This window comes from Setaria viridis, chromosome 1, assembly GCF_005286985.2.
Source record: "Setaria viridis chromosome 1, Setaria_viridis_v4.0, whole genome shotgun sequence".
Taxonomy (NCBI): Eukaryota; Viridiplantae; Streptophyta; class Magnoliopsida; order Poales; family Poaceae; genus Setaria; species Setaria viridis.
Window position 1 is genome coordinate 24,918,991 of NC_048263.2, and position 20,993 is coordinate 24,939,983.

At 45.5% G+C, this 20,993-nt stretch overlaps 1 protein-coding gene, 1 non-coding gene and 1 pseudogene across 2 annotated transcripts; 2 read left to right on the forward strand and 1 right to left on the reverse strand.

The window, feature by feature from the left end:
* Positions 1 to 972: 972 nt before the first annotated feature.
* Positions 973 to 4,842, forward strand: LOC117843367 (probable glucuronosyltransferase Os02g0520750; annotated as a pseudogene).
* Positions 4,843 to 5,265: 423 nt separating this feature from the next.
* LOC117843376 (uncharacterized) lies at positions 5,266 to 6,225 on the reverse strand. The gene has a single exon (XM_034723959.2). The coding sequence runs from the start codon at positions 6,173 to 6,175 to the stop codon at positions 5,642 to 5,644; it is 534 nt and encodes a 177-aa protein (XP_034579850.1). The 5' UTR covers positions 6,176 to 6,225; the 3' UTR covers positions 5,266 to 5,641.
* A 237-nt stretch (positions 6,226 to 6,462) lies between these two features.
* Positions 6,463 to 6,543, forward strand: TRNAL-AAG (transfer RNA leucine (anticodon AAG)). Its single transcript has one exon. It is a non-coding gene; the product is annotated as a tRNA-Leu (tRNA).
* Positions 6,544 to 20,993: the final 14,450 nt, after the last annotated feature.

Genomic DNA, 20,993 nt, shown 5'->3' on the forward strand with positions numbered 1-20,993 from the left:
ATGCTACTTGCACGCCCCCGAAATAACAACTTATCTGAGTGATCCAATGCGAGATCAGAGTGCTCCCTGACTATGAAAGCACATTTGTGGAGCTCTGCAACTTATCTGACCATGAAGTCCTGTTAGCTTGCTTTGTTGTTTATAGTGATGTGTTAAGAGGCACTCACAGATGGTAGCATCGTTTTATAAATAGTGGGTGTTGTACTGTACTTAGGCCAGTAGCCATGGTCCTTTTCTCCTTTGCCCCTGTTGTGGACTAGCGAAACACTCCGGACGTGCGCGCCACACGCACACATCGTTGTGCCCATGCGCGCGCACGACTCACCTGACTGCACCGGTAGGCATTTGCCAAAGAGACCGAGTGCGCATGTCGTTTGGTCTCTGAAGCTCTGCAAGATTGCAACCATGACTTGCCATTTCGTTCTAGAATTTTACCAGTATAACCGGTGCAATTCCCGCAAGAGTTGTACTGAATTCGTGCGTTACAGATGGAGGCATGGAGCATAGAGGGCCACGAGTGGGGCGCATACCTTGATCCTCTATAATCTACCATATCCTTTATTGCCAACGGAGAGTGAAGTTGCCACCACTGCTACACTAGTGAGAGCCGATATCCGCCCACCGCCCACGCGGGACAAGTCTCTTTCGTGTGTTGCCTTTATTTGGACTTTGTTGAGCGACTGCGACTGCGAGAGGGCGACGCTAACCAAGAACCAATGTACGGTACTTGTATATCGAAGTACATGCTGGAAGCAGATTGATGGGCGCTTGCTGACAGGACAGGACACGACACGAACGCATCTGTTGGTACTTGGTAGGTTCCCTGATAGTTGATCAGCTTGGTTGGGAATTGGGATCATGTTGTGCACTCACCTAACACTGCTGATTTAGTTTTTTTTTTCTGATCAATGAAAGGTTTATATGAACCTGATCATTGAGAGCTTATCAGTTATCTCAGAATGCCATTGGGATAGGTAGTGAGGCTAAGAAGGCTTAAGCCACACAATATGGCAAAAGCCCTTCACTGGAACTTCCAGGACCAACCACCAGAAACAAACTCATCACAAATCAAGGTGCTCACCTACCAAAGTACAGTACCAATTGTTTTTACCTTCTCCACACCAAGACTCAAAAATATAAAATATGTTCATATCAAAAAACAGAGCCTTGATTACTACTCATCCTGGTCAATGGTGTTTCCCTGCTTTCTTGCCCTTGAGTGACCCATTCCCGATTTCCAAATTCCCCTCCCTCCTCTCTGCAAGCTTGTCCTCACAAGCAACAAAACCCCTCCCTGTTTGGCTCCTTGTCCCCTTGTCACATACAGCAGCAGATTAATCTCTCACTTCTCCTTCAAACTCCTCTCTGATCACACACTCATTTCTTCAGGTAGCTTCCGCGCGATCCCGCTCTCACTCTTACCTCCCACCATCTCGGCTGAATCTCGTCGCCTAGTTCGTTGGTGGAGGTGGTGACTGGTGACTATGACGGCGGCGAGGGCGAAGGTCCTCCTTGCCGTCTCTTCCCTCTCCTGTCTCCTCCTCTCGTCGCCGGCGGCCTCCGCAGCCGCGGGAGCAGAGGTGGCCGGCGGGGTGGCTCATCGGAACATCGAGCGCATCGCAGGTGATCCCCTTTCTTGCCCTGTCTGATGCTCCTGTCTTCCTCGTTTTCTTGGAGGAATTTCTGGTTATTTGTCTCATCGATTGCTTGCGATTGTGATTAGTGGTAGTACTAATTCAGGTTTGTCTATTGGAATCGTGAGCGATGCCAGCTTTGTGATTTGATGCATTGACTGTTTGAATTCAGTAGCAGTGGATTCATATAAAAGTTTTCTTCTTAATATAATTATTGATACGCTATGTGTTCGAGAAAAAATATAAAAGTTCAAACCTTTTGCGTCCTTCCTTCGAGTCGAGATTGGTGTTTTTATTAGGTTAGGATTTTGATACGATAATATTATTAATGACTCTTTGCTCAACTATTGCCATCGTTCTGTAATTGCTTAGTTGAAATCATCCTCTGTAGCATCTCATAGATCCATCATCGACTGGTGGTTTATTTGACCTGCTTCCTAGAACCTTATTACAGATACTCACTTGCTAGAGGTTCCTGATAGTGTGCAAAATTCGATCTTTGAACTGCATTGACCCCCTTTTTAACGAAGGGATGCTCCGATCAAAGTTTGTGTCCATGGATCAAGTCTGGTATATTTTTTTTAGGCATATAGTCTTGAATAAATCATTGGTGAAAAATATGGAGTTACCATCAGAAAGCTTTTTGCTTCTCCTTTTCCAAGTGCTACAAGGTTGATGGTTGGTAGTTTAGCCAACCATACCGTCCTGCGCGGCTGTGCAGAGTAATGCCATTGACAATGTCTGCTGCAACTACCATGACTTGAGACATTGAAACTAAGCCTAGTGATGCCTGTGCTATTATGTGCCTGCAATTAAGGAGCAGTTGTAGGACAGACAGTTAGCCTATACATTCTGAATGTATCTAAAAGAAATGACCGGATCAGCCAAGGCAAAACATTTTAAAAAAGATGCACGGCACCATGAATTTGGGATAAATCAGTCATGCTCCAGTGACTTGTCAGAAATTTGGACTTTCTAAACCTATGTTGTGCTGATACTTTTCCCCATCTTTAACATGCTAGATATACTTGAGTACCATGTTCGGCTTAGCATAGCTGTATGATTGGCTTACTTTAGGATTTGTTCGTTAGCTTTATGTGTACTTGGTTCATATGGAGAATATTCTTCTATTCATTAGCTGTTACTAAGCCAAGAGTATTAACCTGCAGGAAGTGCTGGTGATGTTCTAGAAGACAACCCTGTTGGAAGGTTGAAGGTTTTCGTCTATGACTTGCCAAGCAAGTACAACAAGAGGATTGTCACCAAGGATCCACGATGCCTCAATCACATGTTTGCAGCTGAGATATTCATGCATCGTTTCTTGCTCTCTAGTGCGGTGCGAACACTCAAACCAGAAGAGGCTGATTGGTTCTACGCACCAGTTTACACTACTTGTGATCTTACTCCAGCTTGACTTCCACTGCCATTCAAGTCCCCAAGAATGATGAGAAGTGCAATCCAATTTATTTCACACAAGTGGCCTTTCTGGAATAAAACTGATGGAGCTGACCACTTCTTTGTTGTTCCGCATGATTTTGGTGCATGCTTTCACTATCAGGTGAGGACATGATATTTTCACTTCTACTTGCTGTACCTCATCACTGCCCACTGCCCCACTACTTCATCCGTTCATTTTTTTTGTAGGTGTATTAGGATTTAACAAGGTCTTTAGATGTATACTTTGACTATCAATTTCTATTACAGTATTCATCAATTGCAATCAATCCAATGTTGTATCAAAGGGTCTTTGAAACACAAATCTATTCATATAACTTCTATACAGTAAGCATCATATAGTTTGACTAACTGTCGGTCAAAATTTATGAAGTTTGACTTTTCAAAATCCTTACGCCTACTAATTCCAAACGGAGGGAGTATTTCAGTTCTCCATGAACTAGGAGTTCTGTTGGTCGCTTTTCAGGAAAGTTCCTGACTTTAGGGCCGTAACTCTGAGGTTTTATCTGTCTTTATAGGAAGAAAAGGCTATTGAACGTGGAATTCTTCCAATGCTCCGTCGTGCTACATTGGTCCAAACATTTGGACAGAAGAACCATGTCTGCCTAAAGGAGGGTTCCATCATTATACCACCATATGCACCTCCGCAGAAAATGCAGGCTCACTTGATTACACCTGACACTCCCCGTTCAATCTTTGTTTACTTCAGGGGACTGTTCTATGACAACGGCAATGACCCTGAGGGTGGGTACTACGCTAGGTAAGAGTGTGTGTAGAATTTTCTATGCTATACACTCAAAACATGATGTATGGATCCCAATTACTCATTTTGTTGTGATGTTATGCAGAGGTACCCGAGCTTCACTGTGGGAGAACTTTAAGAACAATCCTCTCTTTGATATCTCCACTGATCACCCTGCCACTTACTATGAAGATATGCAACGCGCTGTCTTCTGCTTGTGCCCATTGGGATGGGCACCATGGAGCCCAAGGTTGGTGGAGGCCGTGGTTTTCGGCTGCATTCCAGTCATCATAGCTGATGACATCGTTTTACCATTTGCTGATGCGATCCCATGGGAGGAGATTGGTGTTTTTGTCGATGAGGAGGATGTTCCAAAGCTAGATTCAATCCTCACCTCCATTCCAGTAGAAGACATTCTGAGGAAGCAAAGATTGCTTGCCAATCCATCTATGAAGAAGGCCATGTTATTCCCACAGCCAGCCCAACCTAGGGACGCGTTCCATCAGATCCTAAATGGCCTTGCTCGCAAGCTGCCACACACGCAGAGAGTATACTTGCAACCAGGAGAGAAGCACCTCAACTGGACCGCTGGGCCTGTCGGAGATCTGAAGTCTTGGTAGCAGGGAAGCTCCACTGCAAGACTAAGTCCTTCCCTGCTAATTATACTGTGAAATTCTGACTTCTACGTGGAGCGGCGGCGGAGTTCCATAGAATCAGTTGGTATATATTTACCAATTACCAAGTGTGTTATAGTCCTTTCGTGCCACTGAAATCTGAATGCTGATTCTGTGGACCGGATTGTAACTGTGTAATTGTACAAATGAAATGATTAAAGAAATGGAATGCGTGTGTTCTTGTGTGAAGGTTGGTTCGCCTGAGATGTTGGCAAATTTGTGTATGTTACAGATTCCAGATTGTGTATACTCTGTAGTAGATACCTCTGCAAGTGATTGGAGCTTGTATGTTCGGTATGAACAACAGATTGCTGTTTAATTAAGTTACAGTTCGGTATGTTGTTCCGGTCAGGACGGTTGTGCCATGACGGAAGTGCCTGACCCTGACCCTTGCTCCTGCAGCTTAAAGTTCAGGGAGAGCAAATGCAATGTGAGGTTCCATTAATCCATTTCTTGCTGAAGAATCGCTTCACCTCTGAAGTTTCTGCTGTTCTCTACACTGAAATGCAGCCTTGACTCATTGACTGGTCACGGCACATTCACCCTTCGACGAGGTAATCTGGGCATTTGGAAAACTGTTGGCATGGCTTTGTACCGGCGACGACATAGGTGCAAGATGACGGCAATGGCCGCTGAAAATGGAACTAACTATTTTCCTTGGCCTGATTTTGTGCAGTAAGCCTTCTTAACAGAAGGTCAACTTCCAAGTTTGGAGAGATGGATCGGAGAGCGATGTGCGTTCATGATTGCAGATAACAAGTTAACAACATACATTCTTGCATAAATTTTCATACTTACAGATAGGGTGTTACATTTGAATATTGAAAGATCAAAGTACATTGATCATGTTTTTGTATATAATAATCTACTCATTTTACATACGGATCATTAGTCCTGACCCTTCAATAACGCCTGCACTCTGGGATTACTAACACTGTAGCACATTCCAGCTGCATAAACGATCGAGTTAATAATAAGCTAGATCTCTTGTTAGCATGAGATCAGTATTCTTTTCCCTTAATGCTTATTATAATATATATATATATATATATATATATATATATATATAATGCCATGGAGTGAATTTACTTGTACGATGAATCGGTTGTGACTTGGTAGGGCGTCGGCATATTTAGCTAGGCAGATGCCGCGGTCTTGCGTCCGGTGACGGCGTACGGCGGGGTGTAGGGCGGGCCGGGGGGCGTGGGCGTGGGCGTGGGCGTCGGTGGCTTGGGCGTGGGCGGCTTGGGTGGCTTGGGCGACGGGGGCTTGGGCCCCGGCGGCGAGGGCTTGGGCGGCGACGGCGACGGCGTCGGCGAGAGGCCGCAGCGGATCATGCAGACGACGCTCTTCTGGTCGCAGCTGATGATACAGAGCGGCAGGTCTGGGCCCTTGCCCATGCACCCGAACGAGCAGCCGAACACCTGCGTGAAGCACCCCATAAGGCACTGCATGAAGCCGTTCAGCTCCCCCGGGGACGGCGGCCTCGGCGTCAGAAGCGCCGCCGCGTCGTTCTTGTTGCTGCTGCCGTCGTCGCTGGTGGTGGTGGCGCTCGCCCCGCCGGCGGCGGCGGACGCGAGGTCAGCGGCGCCGGCTAGCGCCACGAAGAGGAGCACGAGGAGGGAACCGGCGCTGGCACGAGTAGTGCCGCTGGCCATCGCTGTGACCATGATCGCCGTGTGCCTGCGTCGTCGAGTGACGATGAGCTTGATCGGTGTGGGTTTGTGTGGGCTGTTACGTGTTGTTCGGAGGGTTTATATAGCAGGAGAGGAGAGGGGCTTAGCTTGGCGGTGTGGCGTGTCATGGTGGGATCGCGTTTTTGGTGTGGGCTGGCGTTGCTTTTCTGCGCACGCGCACACACGATACGGGTGATGGACGGGCTAGGAAATCACGAGGGGCGTGTGACCTCTAGATTGAAATTAAAATAAATAAAATGTTTTAGCACCATGTACATAGCGACGAGATGGCCGAGTTGGTCTAAGGCGCCAGATTAAGGTTCTGGTCCGAAAGGGCGTGGGTTCAAATCCCACTCTCGTCAGCTTTATTTTTTTTATGTTTTCCTTTTACTTTGTTATTTGTATTCTTTTTTATATGGAATAACTCGTGGCATTATCGTTATAATGTCAAGCTGAAATACATGTGCGTCTTTTTTTTACCAGATTGCATCTTCTTAGTTCAGCATGGACACTAGGACAAACTTGGTAGCATGCATTGTCCCAAAATCCAGATCGAGATGCTGTTGTTGTTCGCTATTGTTTGCAGTGCCTTTTCTAAAAAAATTCGAGACACATAAAGTGCATGTTGGTACTGGTTGTCATTGTTTGATATTAATGAAGTGTCTTTTCTAAAAATGTTCGAGATGTATTAATAAACATAGTGACGGGGAATTTTTAGAAAAAACAATGGAACAATCCCGATTGTTTACAGAAAAGTCACTCAACCCTTTTTTAGATAATGGATAAAGTTCTGGCTTCAGCTTGAGGATCAGTTCAAAATTATTACATGTAATAACATATTGCTGCACCCTATTTTGATCAAAAGCAAATGACTCAAAAACCAATTCTTAATCTAAAGGACCATCCATTTGAACTGGAAACGTAGCGATGCCATATCTATGGACCTACATGTCGAAATGAAGATTTCCTAGTCGCTTTCATTTCGCTGCAACTTGGCCCAAAATCGAAGCCAGTACGTCTCCCTAAATAGTACCTGCAAAAAAAATTTTGATCTACATTTGTCAAAAACCACCTCATTCCTAGTCAACCATATCGCCCAACATATAGTTGCAGTCCCTGTCAATAATATAGATTTGGTTTATACCCCATGTTTAACCTAATGTAAACCTGTGGGGTTGAATCCCGATCTTTCGATAAGAGAAGGGGGATAACTCGATTTGGGGATGGAGATGATGTTCACGGCTCGACTACAATCATCCAAGGACGTTGCGCCTTAGCAACCAATACACCACCTCCAATGGTCGTCGCGATCTTGTGTAGCACGATCAACCAAACCACTACGGTAGTTCCTGCAAGCAATCGAGGAACAAGTAGAATAAGCAACTCAATTGCAAATATGAAGATAAAAACCAATCTAAAATCACAAGTTGGGGTTCTGAATCGAGTAGAATGGATGGTTCAACACATGCGTCTACAAGGAATAGCAATGGCTAAACTTTCAACAAAACAAAACCAGAACTGTTTGTGGCAGCTATGGTGGTATATGAGAGGGTAGAGAACGACCAGGACGTGGTGGGGGTTGTCCCATAATCCTAGGACGCACCCCTATTAGGTCCCACTTGCTCCACGGCCCATCAGGCCAAAATCAGGTAACGCAACACTATGGACAGAAAAAGGTCTCTGTAGTAAATCAACGATTGCGGCCGCCTCATAGTAGATATGGATGAGTCAAAATCCATATGAAAGTAGACTTGATAAAGTTTTTATCAAGTACTTGAATGTCCAAAACGGAGTCCAGATGAAGTCGTGGTGGCCGTCACAAGTTGATGTAGTGCTGCAGTCCGAATCCAGTCCAAAACATGTTGGATTTGATCTCTTTCTTTCCTTGGGCCAAAAGTGACGTGGTGACCTGTTGGAGGACGTTGGGAATATTTGCACTTGGTCCCCAATCAACTTCTTTGGTCCTCTATGCCTTCCATGTGTGTTTAATACTCTTTTTGATACATGTATGTATTTCTGAAAATGACAATGAACATACATCATGGTGCAGCATCAATTCATCAAATGTATCAAATACAATCATGATAAAGAATTATTTCACCTTTGAATTAAAAGTTGCTAATGTGATTGTATCCGAGCAGGTGATGTCCTCATCATTCTCCCATTCTTGACTGCAAGTCGTCCTCGACTTGCTCCAATGGCATTCAAAGGTGTGTGCTTTGATGTTGAAACACACAACGACGGCTATGCTGCACGGCTACAACCAGCAATGCTTCCCTTCTCCGGGCTTACCCTGTTGCATATGGGAAAAACTAGGAAAACTTTGTAAGATATTATTAGTGTTAATGCAGCTCCTTATTTGATCATGGTATTGTAGTCCAAAATGATATTTCAGATTAGAGCAAATATAAACTTTATGCACCAAATATTCTCCTTTGCTATCATATTTGCCAATTGCATGAAGCGAACAGTGATTAAAACTTGACAAACCAGAATCGAATTTAAGTTTCTCTTTTAGACAATTTAGATTACAAAGAATTTCAAATTCAATATAACCTGTGTTAAAACAGGACATGAGTTTCAGCTCTTCATTCTTGCTAGCAAGACAATGAACATGTCTAGAAACGACACGTACATCATTCAAAACAGATTTAACATGTTCATGCTTGAGTTGTGTTTGTGATATACAAGAAATATTTTCAAACAACTCCTTGTCATTACGAGAAAAGTGTTCTGTTTGTGGCAAGGCATACTCACAAGGAGTGTGTTCTGCATCGAATGTGTTGCTTTGCTCAGTCTCCTCAGACGTGGTAGGTGTTGCACAATCATTCTTTTGCAGCTTAGCAATGGGTGTAGTTGCTCAATTTGCTCAATGCACTTAATGGAATTATTCCCATCCTCCTGCAAAATGTCACAGACAACAAGAGGAACAAGAGATTGCTCTATCTCTTGTTGTGGTGATGAAATCAGAGAAGACATATCACACAACTCTTCGTTGTCACAAGGTACAGCAAGCAAATTACGTTGCAACATAGGCAAATCAGCAGCAAATTCCACTATTTTGTGCTCTTGATTAGGATGTGTAGTGGAGGAAAAATGATTACCATGGGTCACATTGTTCTGGCAAGTATTCCTAGATAATAAAATCTGATTTTCAGCTTTAAGACCAAACAAAAATAAGATAGAGAGGTGATTATCAGTTTTAGAAATCAGCATGGTTTAAAATTCAGAATTGAGCCCCCTCATAAACCTACTCATTGTATCTTTCTTGCACTCATCTAAACCACCAAACATGGCACAAATCTTAAAGACATGATGGTATTCTTTCACAGTCCTACTACCTTGCTTCAAGTTGTCTAATTTTGCAAACAGATAATCAGCATAATATGCAGGAATGAATCATATCTAAAAAGAAATTTGAAGTCTTCCCAAGATTCTAGAACTTTGTTATGCCTACAAATGTATTTCCATTCTAGCAAAGCATATTCAGTCAAAAAATTAGAGGCAATATAAATCTTTTGATTCTCGAACAGGTCATGCTCATCAAATTCATTATCTACTTTTAGCTCCCAATCAATGTAAGCTTTAGGATCAAACTTAACATCATATAATGGCAAGTGTTGAATGACATCCTGAATATGAGGGTCTAGTTTCAACAGCTCAAAAATGTCCGTATCACCTACCATGATTAGTAGAAAATAAGAAACACAATCTCCGTATCATCCTGAATGTTGTCTTGTCTTGGTTGGCAGGATCAAGGGCGATCTGGTGATAGCCCGAGTAGCAGTCGAGGAAGCAGAGCAGGATGCTCCCCGCCGTAGAGTCTATGACTTGGTCGATGCGCAGAAGAGGGAAGGGGTCCTTAGGGCAGTGTGTGTTCACGTCTATGTAATCGATACGCATTCTCCATTCACCGGTTTTCTTTCTTACAAGGACTGGATTTGCTAACCAGTTGGGATGCTTACATTCACAGATGAATCCGATGGCTAAGAGCTTATTTATTCTACCCTAATGGCCTCCTTGCGATCTTGGGCAAAGCGGCGGAGTTTTTGCTTGATCGGCCATGCAACCTTGCTCAAGTCCAAGGAGTGCTCAGCCAGCTCCCTGGGGACACCGGGCATATCAGATGGCTTCCACATGAATATGTTCGAGTTTTTCTAGAGGAAACTGATGAGCGTGGGTTCCTATTTCTTCGAGAGGTCGGCCCATATGAGGGCCGTCTTGGTCGGGTCTTCTAGACCGAGGCAGATCTTCTTGACCTTGGGGTCGGGCTGCAGCGCCATGGGCATCGGCTCCATCTCAGGGATTGTGAGCTGGTTCTTGTCCATCTTCTAGGCCTCCGCCACCATGGCGATGGCCTTGGCCGAGTACTCTAGAGCTTTCGCAAGCTGAACTGCCTCGGTGTCGCACTTGTATGACATCTCAACGTCACCGTAGATGGAGAGAACTCCGTTTGGCACTGGCATCTTGAGGACGAGGTAGGTGTGGTGCAGGATCACCATAAACCTTGCCAGCATGGGCCTACCAAGGATGGCATGGTAGGAAGTCTTGAAGTTTGCCACCTCAAATGTGAGGTACTCCGTGCGGTAGTTGGCCTGTGTGCCAAAGGTGATCGGTAGAACAACTCGGCCAATCGGGTAGGACCCTTTGCCGGGAACGATGCCGTACAAGGGTTTTTCGCAGGTGTAACAACTCTACTTAAGCTAAACTTAGTTAAGCTGAAATTGGAAGCTTAGACACTAATCTAGCTCGTGAAAAGTCCTTTTTGCCCTTAAGAGCTTAAGTTTGGAGTTAATTCAAAACTTGAAATTTTGTATAAAAACTTAAAGTTTTGCCAAACTAAAAGTTGTAGAGTTTTACATTTCTAACAACTTTCCTTATTAGCACTTTTGCTAGTTTGGAGTGGAAAAGGTTCAAAAATTAGAATTAAAATCAATAACTTTTGAAACTCACTTCAAAAACTCGAAGTGTTGAAAACAGTGAATTTCCCCAACTTTGCAGCCCCTTTTCTCAAATTTTATAATGTGAGATCAAGTCAAACCTTATCTAAAATTTTTAGTGCTACAAGTCTTTGACAACTTTGATTACTAGAGTTTGGCCAAAATCTGCACAAAAACCCTTCAAAAGTCAGGTCAAAGTCGACCAAAATGGTCAACCCAGCCAAAACCTCAAAACTTATGCCAAGTCTGAGAGCAGTTCAAAGTTTGTATCTTGGCAAGCAAATTACTCACAAAACTTACAGTAAACTTAAGAAAAACCCTTTATAAGAGTTTTAGTACCCAATCTGTAAAAACACTTTGTCAATAACACCTTGGCCTAATTCAATCGGAAAACTATTCAAATTTTGGGTCAAAAACAGCCAAAACTTTGAAAATCAGCAAACTTGGAAATCTGCCTAGTCTGGATGACCAGCGTTCTAACAAATTTTGGAACCTCATAACTTCAAATCTGTTCTGTTTTGGAAGTAACACCTTTTGTAAGTTTTAAACTTTGGTTTAAGGGCTACAAATCCTAGAAAGGCACAAGTTGAAATTTAGTTCAAAAATCTAGCTTAAGCTCGTCCTAAACTTCAGCCCTTTGGCCTGCCTCATGTCGCCCCCGCGCCAGAGCGCGCACGATGCGTGCCTGCCTAGCTCGCTGCCGCCGCATGGACATCCCCCACCGGCGAGCCGCCGTGGCCTATCCACGCCAGGATGAGACGGATCGACGCGCCGCCTTGCCCAATGACCGTGCGACCCTATCCTCTCCCCGCCCAAGCATCTCCTTTTCCCAATGCCGTGCCACGCCTTTGCCGCTTCCCTCCGCAACGCCTTTGCCACACGTTGGCCAAGCTCTGCCTCCCCAATCCGCTACTCAACGGCTACAGGATGACACCCAGCTTGCCCAATCGCTCCGCCAGACAAAGAGGATCTCGCATACCTTCTATCTCTCCTGTCCAATCGCCGGAAGATCTTTACACGCGCCCGCATCTTCCCTTCGCCAGTGAGCGCCGCTAGGCAATCTCCCCCGCTCGCCTCCAGCCATGTCCGCCTCCAGCATTGGCTCCGCCCTCGACCTTCGCACCTCCCCGGCCCTATAAAAGGAGTCAATGCGCCGCCTGCGCAGCTCCCCGCTCTCACAAAGTTCCGCCGCCCCCGTTGCTCTAAGTGCCGCTGCACCACCCCTCCGTGGAGCCCCCTGCTCTGTGCAAGCTCCACCACCACCACGCACAGCTCACAGCCCCCTCCGTTGGCCGCCCGAAGCACCACCGGCGCCGAAACACCAGAGAATCCTCCACCGCCACCCGTGTTTCGTCCCCACCGCCGTTCACCATCCACACGCCTTCTCTGCCACCCCAACCTTCACTGAATCCCCTCACGGTGAGCACCCACACGTTTCCTACCCGTTGTTCGCATCGTTTAGCCCCTAGGCTCGCCGGAATTTCATTCCCGCCGCCGCACCCGCCATGAGGGCACGGGTGTGATTGGGAAAACACCACAGGGATCTTTTTGTTAGAACCAAGGGCATATGTGTGATGTTTTGAAAACTCCAGGGCCTGGCTGTAAAGTCATTTTGGTTTTGTTGTTCTAATTCGGCAGAAAAATAAATGAACTTTGGAAATGCACTGAAAAATGTAGGAAGCTCAGAAAAATGTCAAATAAATTTTGTTGGACTCACTGAAGTACATAGTTTCATGGAAAAATAACCTTGCCCATGTTACTATCGGAAATAATACTCTATAGTTTTATTTCTTGCTTAGGCCTTTTAAATCATGGTAAATCACAGCAAAATGTAAATATGACAAATCCACCTCTAAAGTGTTTGTTTTATTGAACAAAATCTTAGAAAAATAGTTAACACCCTGGTGTCGAACTTTAAATCCCTGTTTTAACTTTATCTTTGAAATCTAAGGTTAAATCTTTCTTTTTGCATAAGTTTTAATCCAGAGTAGAGAAAAATGTGAAACCACTTGGAGTACCATGGTTTTGAAGAGTAGTTCCTAGGAAAAATATGAAACACTAAATGTAACTTGTTGAGACATGCCCTTCTATTGGAAGAAAGATAAATAGAAGATAAATAAGGGAAATGGTTGTCCTTCACTAAAAATCATGAACAATTCACAAAAGTCTCTGCAACATGCCTTCAACCCGCAGTTAAAGTTTGACCCTTAGAATCGCTATATGTTTTGAGATAAAAATAGTGAAGTACGTGCTACCTTTGGGTAATAAAATAATTTTAATTATTTTTGTACTGATCCAATGGATCCCAAATTTTTACAGCAACTCATTGATGACATGAGTGAGATACTGCTAAATTCTCAATGTCATATGTTACTGCTTGAATATGGAAAGAAATTTTGGAAGATGAACCGGTTTAAATGAATAAAGAAAACGTAAGTCCTAGTATGCTTAATTGGTAATTTTTGGAAGAGGTACATAAAAATATTTAGAAATAAATGACTTTCCAAATGAACCCCGAACAATCCTAAAAGTGACCCCCACCTTCCTTGTGAAGCTCTAAGTTGTAAGAACCTTATATATACACAATCACCATCAAAATCAACCCCGAGTTTTGAACCACAACACACCTTACTTCATGAAGATAATGAAAGTTTAGAACCTTGTTTAGGTGAATCTGGTCAAAATGCAACTTACACTTCAACAAAAATTCATGTCTTGCATCCTTCATATGAAAGCATAGAAAATTTGAACTTTCTGCATATAATGTCGTGGAGAAGCTAATATTGCCATCGGGATCTACGAGCTCCATCCTACGCCGGAAGAGGAACCCTCCGCAGAGCTACATCACGCGGAAGCTGAGCTCGAGTCAGATCAAGACTCCAAAGACCAACTAGCTTTTTCTAAACCTGAAGGCAAGCCCCGGTGCATGCTTCCCTATTTTTAAATTATGCAATATGTTGATGCTTATGATTGTGCATTTACGTTTATAAGAGTTGATTGAAACCATAGATGCATGAACTTAGTACCATTGATCTGAACACTAGTTGCTAAAGTCGAGTAGTTGCTGTGCTAAATAGGACTCGGTAAAAGTCGAGTGATTGCATGTCACTCGTGAGTTATAGGAGTTGTTTGTTTACTCATACTACAACTATAAGGATGATGGACAGGATTGGGAATGGTTCCAATGTGGTGGTTTGCCCCATTTGTCTAGTAATGAACTTGCTAAGGTTGAAACGTGTCGGTGTTCATGATTAAGTGTTTAAAAGTACTAATCTCATACCTAGTATGGGATGGGGAAGCCTAATACCTGATTGAACTGGGGTGTGGCTTATATTCCTGCTGTCCTTGGAACATCATTCCCATGGTGCATCATATGGGTGCAAGTGTGGTCATAGTACGGCAGAGGCTGGGACTATGGAGTATTGCATGCCAAAGGAAGTTTGGACCTGACATATGCCTAGGGATCGATGGGGATGGCTGACAAGTGAAGCGACCCTTAATGGTGCGCGGATGTCGTGGGATTAGGTTCGCCATGCATGGTTAATAAACTCGAATCGATTCGTCTGCCTCTCACAGTAAAGATGGAACATGATGATGATATTAATCTTGATGCCTGTTCTTTAATTGTTTGGAAACTATGCTTGCTTAGTATAAGTTGCTAATTTAGACCAGTTAATGAACTTAGAATCTGAGCTAAAATATTGAAAGTAAGGACCAACTTTAGTCGCTTTTGGCAAAAACAAACCCACCGCCAAAAAGCCTTGCATGTCTAGGAGTCGGTGAAGTAGTTATCACCTGTCGGGTTAGTCTTGCTGAGTATTAGTTGCTCAGCCTTGCTTGTGGCATAACTTTTCAGGTAATGTCGATAGTTTGGCTGCTAGCGCCACTTGGCCTACCCAGCTCCCTCCGAGTTGGACAATCGAGTGGGATCCCTCCTCGGACGGCGGGGATAGGGATCATTGATATCATGGTCGGCTTCGCCATGGTATTATGTATCAACTTTTAGCTTCCGTCTGTTTTACTTCTTCGTTGTTTACAACCTTGCAAAACTCTGTCTGAATTTCGAAAACTCTGATGTAATAAATTGTTGAACTATGTTAATGTGATGAGAATGTTGTAACCTCTGTGCCCACTCATCTTCGTGTGAGCAATGCTTCTCGATCCTGAGTAAGTGGTTTATCGGATGAAATCCGACGGACGACTAAGTTGACTTGTTTAAAATGCATGATCACGTGTCAGGCGACTTAAGTGCATTTTAGTCAGGTTAATTTGGGCGGTTCCGCCACAGCAGGGGTAGAGCCGCTTGAAGTCGAAGTCCATGCACTTCAAGGTCTTGATGAAAATGATGTTGAGGCCGCTGCCACCATCAATCAGCACCTTGGGGAGTAGGGCCCGATCTATAGTGGGGCAGACCACCAATGGGTAAGACCTGGGATCTGGGATATGGATCCAATGATCTTGCCTGGAGAAAGTTATGGTTTGCTTCTACCAGCGCAGATACTGGACTGGTTGTATGGAAACGAAGTGCACCTCTCGCTCACGCAGCTTCTGCTTGCGGTTGCTGCAGAAAGCTCTGGGCCGCACACGATGATGTTGACCTGCCGCTCTGGTCACTGGAACTCCCCATTCTGGTCAACACCGGGCTGCTGGGCATCTTGGTGTGGCGGGTCGCGGCGTTCCTCTCGGTTTTGGCTGTCACGGTTGTCACGATCGTCGCAGCCGTCACGACCGTCACGGTGGCGGTCGTGGTCGTCGTTGCAGCGGGCGCCGCGGTGGCGATCGTCGCGGTCATTGTGGTCATCACGACAGCAGTAGTCGCGCCTGTTGTTGTCTCGACGGTAGTCGCGCCTATTGTTATCTCGACAGTAGTTGTTGCGGCGGGGTCACTTGTACTCCACCGGGGCGCCGAGCTCTTTTTTGAGGACTATGCAGTCCCGAAGATTATGACGTGCATCCTTGTGGAAGGGGAACAGAGCGTTGAGGGTTTCGTCAAACTCTTCCCGGAGGAAGGAGGTCAGCCGAGCAGGATCGGCCTCAGCAGCAAGGACCTCGGGGGCCCTTTTTTAAAGTCGGGACTCCGGTTGTGCTTGGGGTTCGTCATGGATCGGCTCGTAGTCATCGCCCGGCCGGTGCTTAACGTTCTGGATCTATACTTTTGCCACCTCCTATATGTCTGCTTGCTTGTTGACAACTTCCATCATCTGCCCGACCGTCTTGGGGGTAGCCTCATACATCTTGCTAAACATGGTGCGATTCATCAGGTTGGAGCGGAAGAACATAATGATGTCACGGTCTTGAACGCCAGCCAGCCTGTTGCGGTTCTCGAAGAAGTGATCGGCTTACTCCAGGATAGTTTTGCCCGACCTCTAGCAGACTTGGCTGAGTTTCTCCATGTTGCCAGGTCTATTATAGGTAGCCTCGTAATTCTAAGTGAAAGTTCTAGCGAGCTGACCCAGCTGTCGATGCTGTTCAGAGGGAGATTCTGCAGCCACAGGAGCGGAGCGAGACCCATCACCACTGGGAAATAGGCGGCCATCTGGTCGTAGGTGCCATTGGCGGCTTTCACCGTGGTGCTATACGTCTTGAGCTAGATGGTGGGGTCGAAGCGACCATCATACTTTTCATTGATGGCCGGCTTGAATGTGGTCGGCCAATCGACAGCCTTGAGGCATGGAGTGAAGGCGACGAAGCCATCGATCGCCATGTCATCGTCGTTGTTGAGGTAGTACTCGACGGGTGGAGTCCTGGGGCGTCTGCTATTGTCGTGCCTAGGCGGGTTGTAAGCATCTTCAGGGGCGCTGTACACGCGATCGTAGTCGGCGCGGCGGTGCATGTCATCCTTCTGGGAATGACGATCCTAGCATTCAGTGTCATGATTAAGTCCAGGAGCATCGTAGTCACGATCGTACTCAGCACGGTGGCGGAGCTCATTCTCGTCACGTTCGTTGTGGTGGTTGTTGAGATCGGGGTGGAGGTCGCGGCGATTACGGAGGTCACGCAGCTCATCACGGAGATCACGTTGCTGACCTAGTCAGCTGCGGTCCTCATCATCGCCTCTCCTCCCGGGACGGCGATTGTCGTTGTTGTCGCACTAACGGTTGTTGTTGATGTTGTCATTGGCGGGTGGGTTGGCATTCTGCTCCACCTCTTGTTTGCGAATTGGCTCCATCCGACCTCCTACACAGTCGCCTCGGTGGTGCTCGGATCTACTATGCTCTGATCGGCTTCGGGAGTGTCGGGTGGCTGTGGACTGAGAGTGTGCAGGTCGGTTGTTGGCCTGTTCCTCGATCTGGGCATTGGTGACTTGGAGTTGCGCCCGAATCCGCCAGACTTGGTCTGAGTCTGGGAGATTCTCCAGGTCGGCGTACACAACCCCCATGTTGGCCTGGGGTGCAGTGAAGACGCTGTGGCTAGCCTCCTTGAGGTCGGCTAGTAGATTGTGGGTGCATGCAGGGCGCCTACGTCTGTCCCAGGCACCGCCCTTGGTCGGCGTTGTCACGATTGTTGCACGGCGGTTGGCGCTGGTCGCCTGCTGCCTCCACATTGGCAGCAGGTTGCTGCTGGGCGTTGGCTTGCTCCTGTTGGCTTTGTGCTGCGCGGTTCTGGTTTCTAGCGTTTTGGCCACCTTCTTGAGAAGAAGTTTTGCCATCCTAGGGTGGCTCATCGACGGAGACTAGGAAGGCTTCACGATCTAGCGTGGAGGAGTTGCTCTCATCATCGCTTACATAGGGATTTGGCATCAGAACGATGCGGGGCACATGAAATTCACCACAATTCGGAAATTGGGCGAGTTCGGTGGATCTCCAAATTGGATCTGGAAAGCCTGGTCGAGTTTGGCGGAGTACACGGCAACCGAGTTCCGTAGACCAAAGGGGACGCGGGACGGACCCTACACCGACCTTGTTGAACATAGCACCACCTCAGACATATCTATGCACTCAACAATAGTGCTGTTGATGCGGTCTAGCCCCGCGATCAGGTCGGAGGGCATGGGTGGGCGGGCGACAGCAAGTAGATCTGGGACCCTCTCAGAGAGAGAGAGAGATCGCCGACCTGCTGGGCAAGCGGCGTGACGATCCTTAGATGGAGAACTTGTTCCATCAGAGCAAATCCGATGGAAGCTGAGCTAGTGCTGGATGCCGAGTCAACGAAAGAAGCGGTCAAATCGAAATCTGCCGGCATGGTCCCAAAGCGAATCTGGATCGGGTTGGAGATGTAGTCCTTCATGCTCTCAGGAAAAACAACGCTGGGATGGGATGCCATTGAGGTCATTAAAAGGATCTCACAACCACCCCTACCTGGCGCTCCAACTATCGGATTTATAAGTCCGACAGTCCACCAGGGGGTTACCCTAGTGATTGATTTGTAGGTGAGGGCGATTGTGAAACCAAGAACTCAAAGGTGATTGTGAGAACACAAGGGACATGAAGGTTTTAGACAGGTTCGGACCTCCGGAGAGTAATACCCTACGTCGTGTATTTTGGTGGATTGTATTGCTCAAATGCTCAGATGCCCTCGGGAGGCTCCCTTGGCCGCCTTATATGGGCTGACGACCTAGGGTTACAAGTCGGTTTGAATCTGATCTACTCAGTAGTTACATGGAAGGTAATCTAAGTCGGACTACAATACGCGTTCCACGATATCCGGTTAGATTTGAACTGTTTTGTTGCCTTGACGTATACTCCAAGTATCTTCGTGTCCTTAGCTCGCACACCCTGGTCGGGTGGGCCCACTTGTCAAGTCCGACAGTATCCTAGTCGGTAGGGACCCATGGGGTACCCATATCCCTCAATCCTCCTGTCAACTACAAGGATGTGTTGGTTGTAATTCTCTCAAACTTAACTTTTTTAAAACAAGCCCTTACAAGTTCTTACCAAGCCAAACAGGAGGTGACGCCAACCAACAAGTCTGCAACCGTGGAAAAAAGTGTACTAGTGTTGAAGCAACAATCCCTATCAAGCTGTTGTTGAATATGTGGAGCTGTAGGTGGGCTGAAAATAATTTATAAGGAAGTACTAGAACCACATTAGTTGCAAGCAAATTGAACAAATGCTCAACGACGTTATTGTGCAAGTCCTAGGCTAGAACATACTAGAGATGAGAGCCTGGACACAAACGAAGTCACTGAACTGCAGCAATGAAGGATCACCAGGAGAGGAATAGCACCAAAAGAAAAACCATGCTCTTCTGCTTTCTCTTTCTTTTCTTTCTTTCTTTCTTTCTTTCTATCTTTCTTTTCTTTCTTTTTTTTCTTTTCTTTTTTTCTTTCAAGTAGCACAAAACTGAAATTTTGCAACAAGAGATAACAAGGTAGTTACAACAATTAAATATTTCCATGGGAAGGGTGATTCAGCAGAAAAGTCAAACAAGTGGTTGTTATGCAAAACCAGCACATGTGCAAATCTCCCACGGCAATCGCTCTCAATGAATTTGGGACCAAGATCAGATCCATTGGAAAGAGCACAAGTTAAGGTTTCCAGATTGTAGTTAAACTCTCTATTCGGACTCCTAACAAAGGAAATATGGTTCTTTTCTTTTTAGGATAAAATATGACTCCGAATCGAATTCTATTTTGAACTTGTTAGATTTCCTTTTTGTAGATGGAAGTATGGACATGGATGAAACCTCCAAGGACGTGGTTAGGGTAATGGTGGTAAACAAAACAAAGGAATTTAGAAATCCACTCTAATTCGTGGAGAGAAATAAATAAACTCAAACCTGCGATGGTGACACAAACGTGACTAGAACTCAAAACCCTAAACGACTAGACGCTAAGACCAGCAACTTGACACGACGATGCAACCATTAATTCAATAACCCTAACTAAGCAGTAATAGTACCATGTTCCAAGGGTTTTTAGGATTATAGAGAATTAATCTACTATTTTTTTAGCTTTTTCTGGACTATAGGGGATTAAAAACAACAAAGAATTGGAAGTCTCTCACCGATCAACCTTGCTCTGATTACCAACTGATGTGAACCCGCGGGGTTGAATCCTGATCTTTCAACAAGAGAAGGGGGATAACTTGATGGGAATGGAGACGACGTTCACGGTTTGACTACAACCATCCAGGGATGCTGCGACTTAGCAACCGATACACCACCTCCAATGGTCGCTGCGATCTTGTGAAGCACGATCCACCAAACCACTAGGGTAATTCCTACAAGAAATCGAGGAATAAGAAAGAACAAGTAGAACAAGCAACTCAATTGCAATTATGGAGATAAAAACCAATCTGAAATCACAAAGTTTGGGTTCTGAATCAAGTAGAATGGATGGTCTAGTCGACACACGCGTCTACAAGGAAGTAGCAATGGCTAAACTTTCAACAAAACAAAATCTAAACTGTTTGTGGTAGCTATGGTGGTATATGAGAGGGTAGAGGATAACCAGGATGTGATGGGGGTCGTCCCACAACCCTAGGAGGCGCCTCTATTAGGCCCCACTTGATACACGGTCCATCGGGCCAAAATCAGGTGACGCAGCACTATGGATAGAAAAAGATCTTTGTAGTAAATAAACGATTACGGCCGCCTCAAAATAGATATGGACATGAGTTTGAATCCTTATGAAAGTAGACTTTATAAGGTTTCCATCAAGTACTTGAATGTCCAAAATGGAGTCCAGATGAAGTCGTGGCGGTCGTCACAAGTTGGCGCAGTGCTGCAGTCCAACTCCTGCCCCAAAACGTGTTAGATTTGATCTCTTTCTTTCCTTGGACCAAAAGTGACGTGGTGGCCTAGTGGAGGACATTGAGAATACTTGGACTTGGCCCCAATCAATTTCTTTTATCCTCCATGCTTTCCATGTGTGTTTAACACTATTTTTTATCCATGTATGTATTTCTGAAAATGACAATGAACACACATCA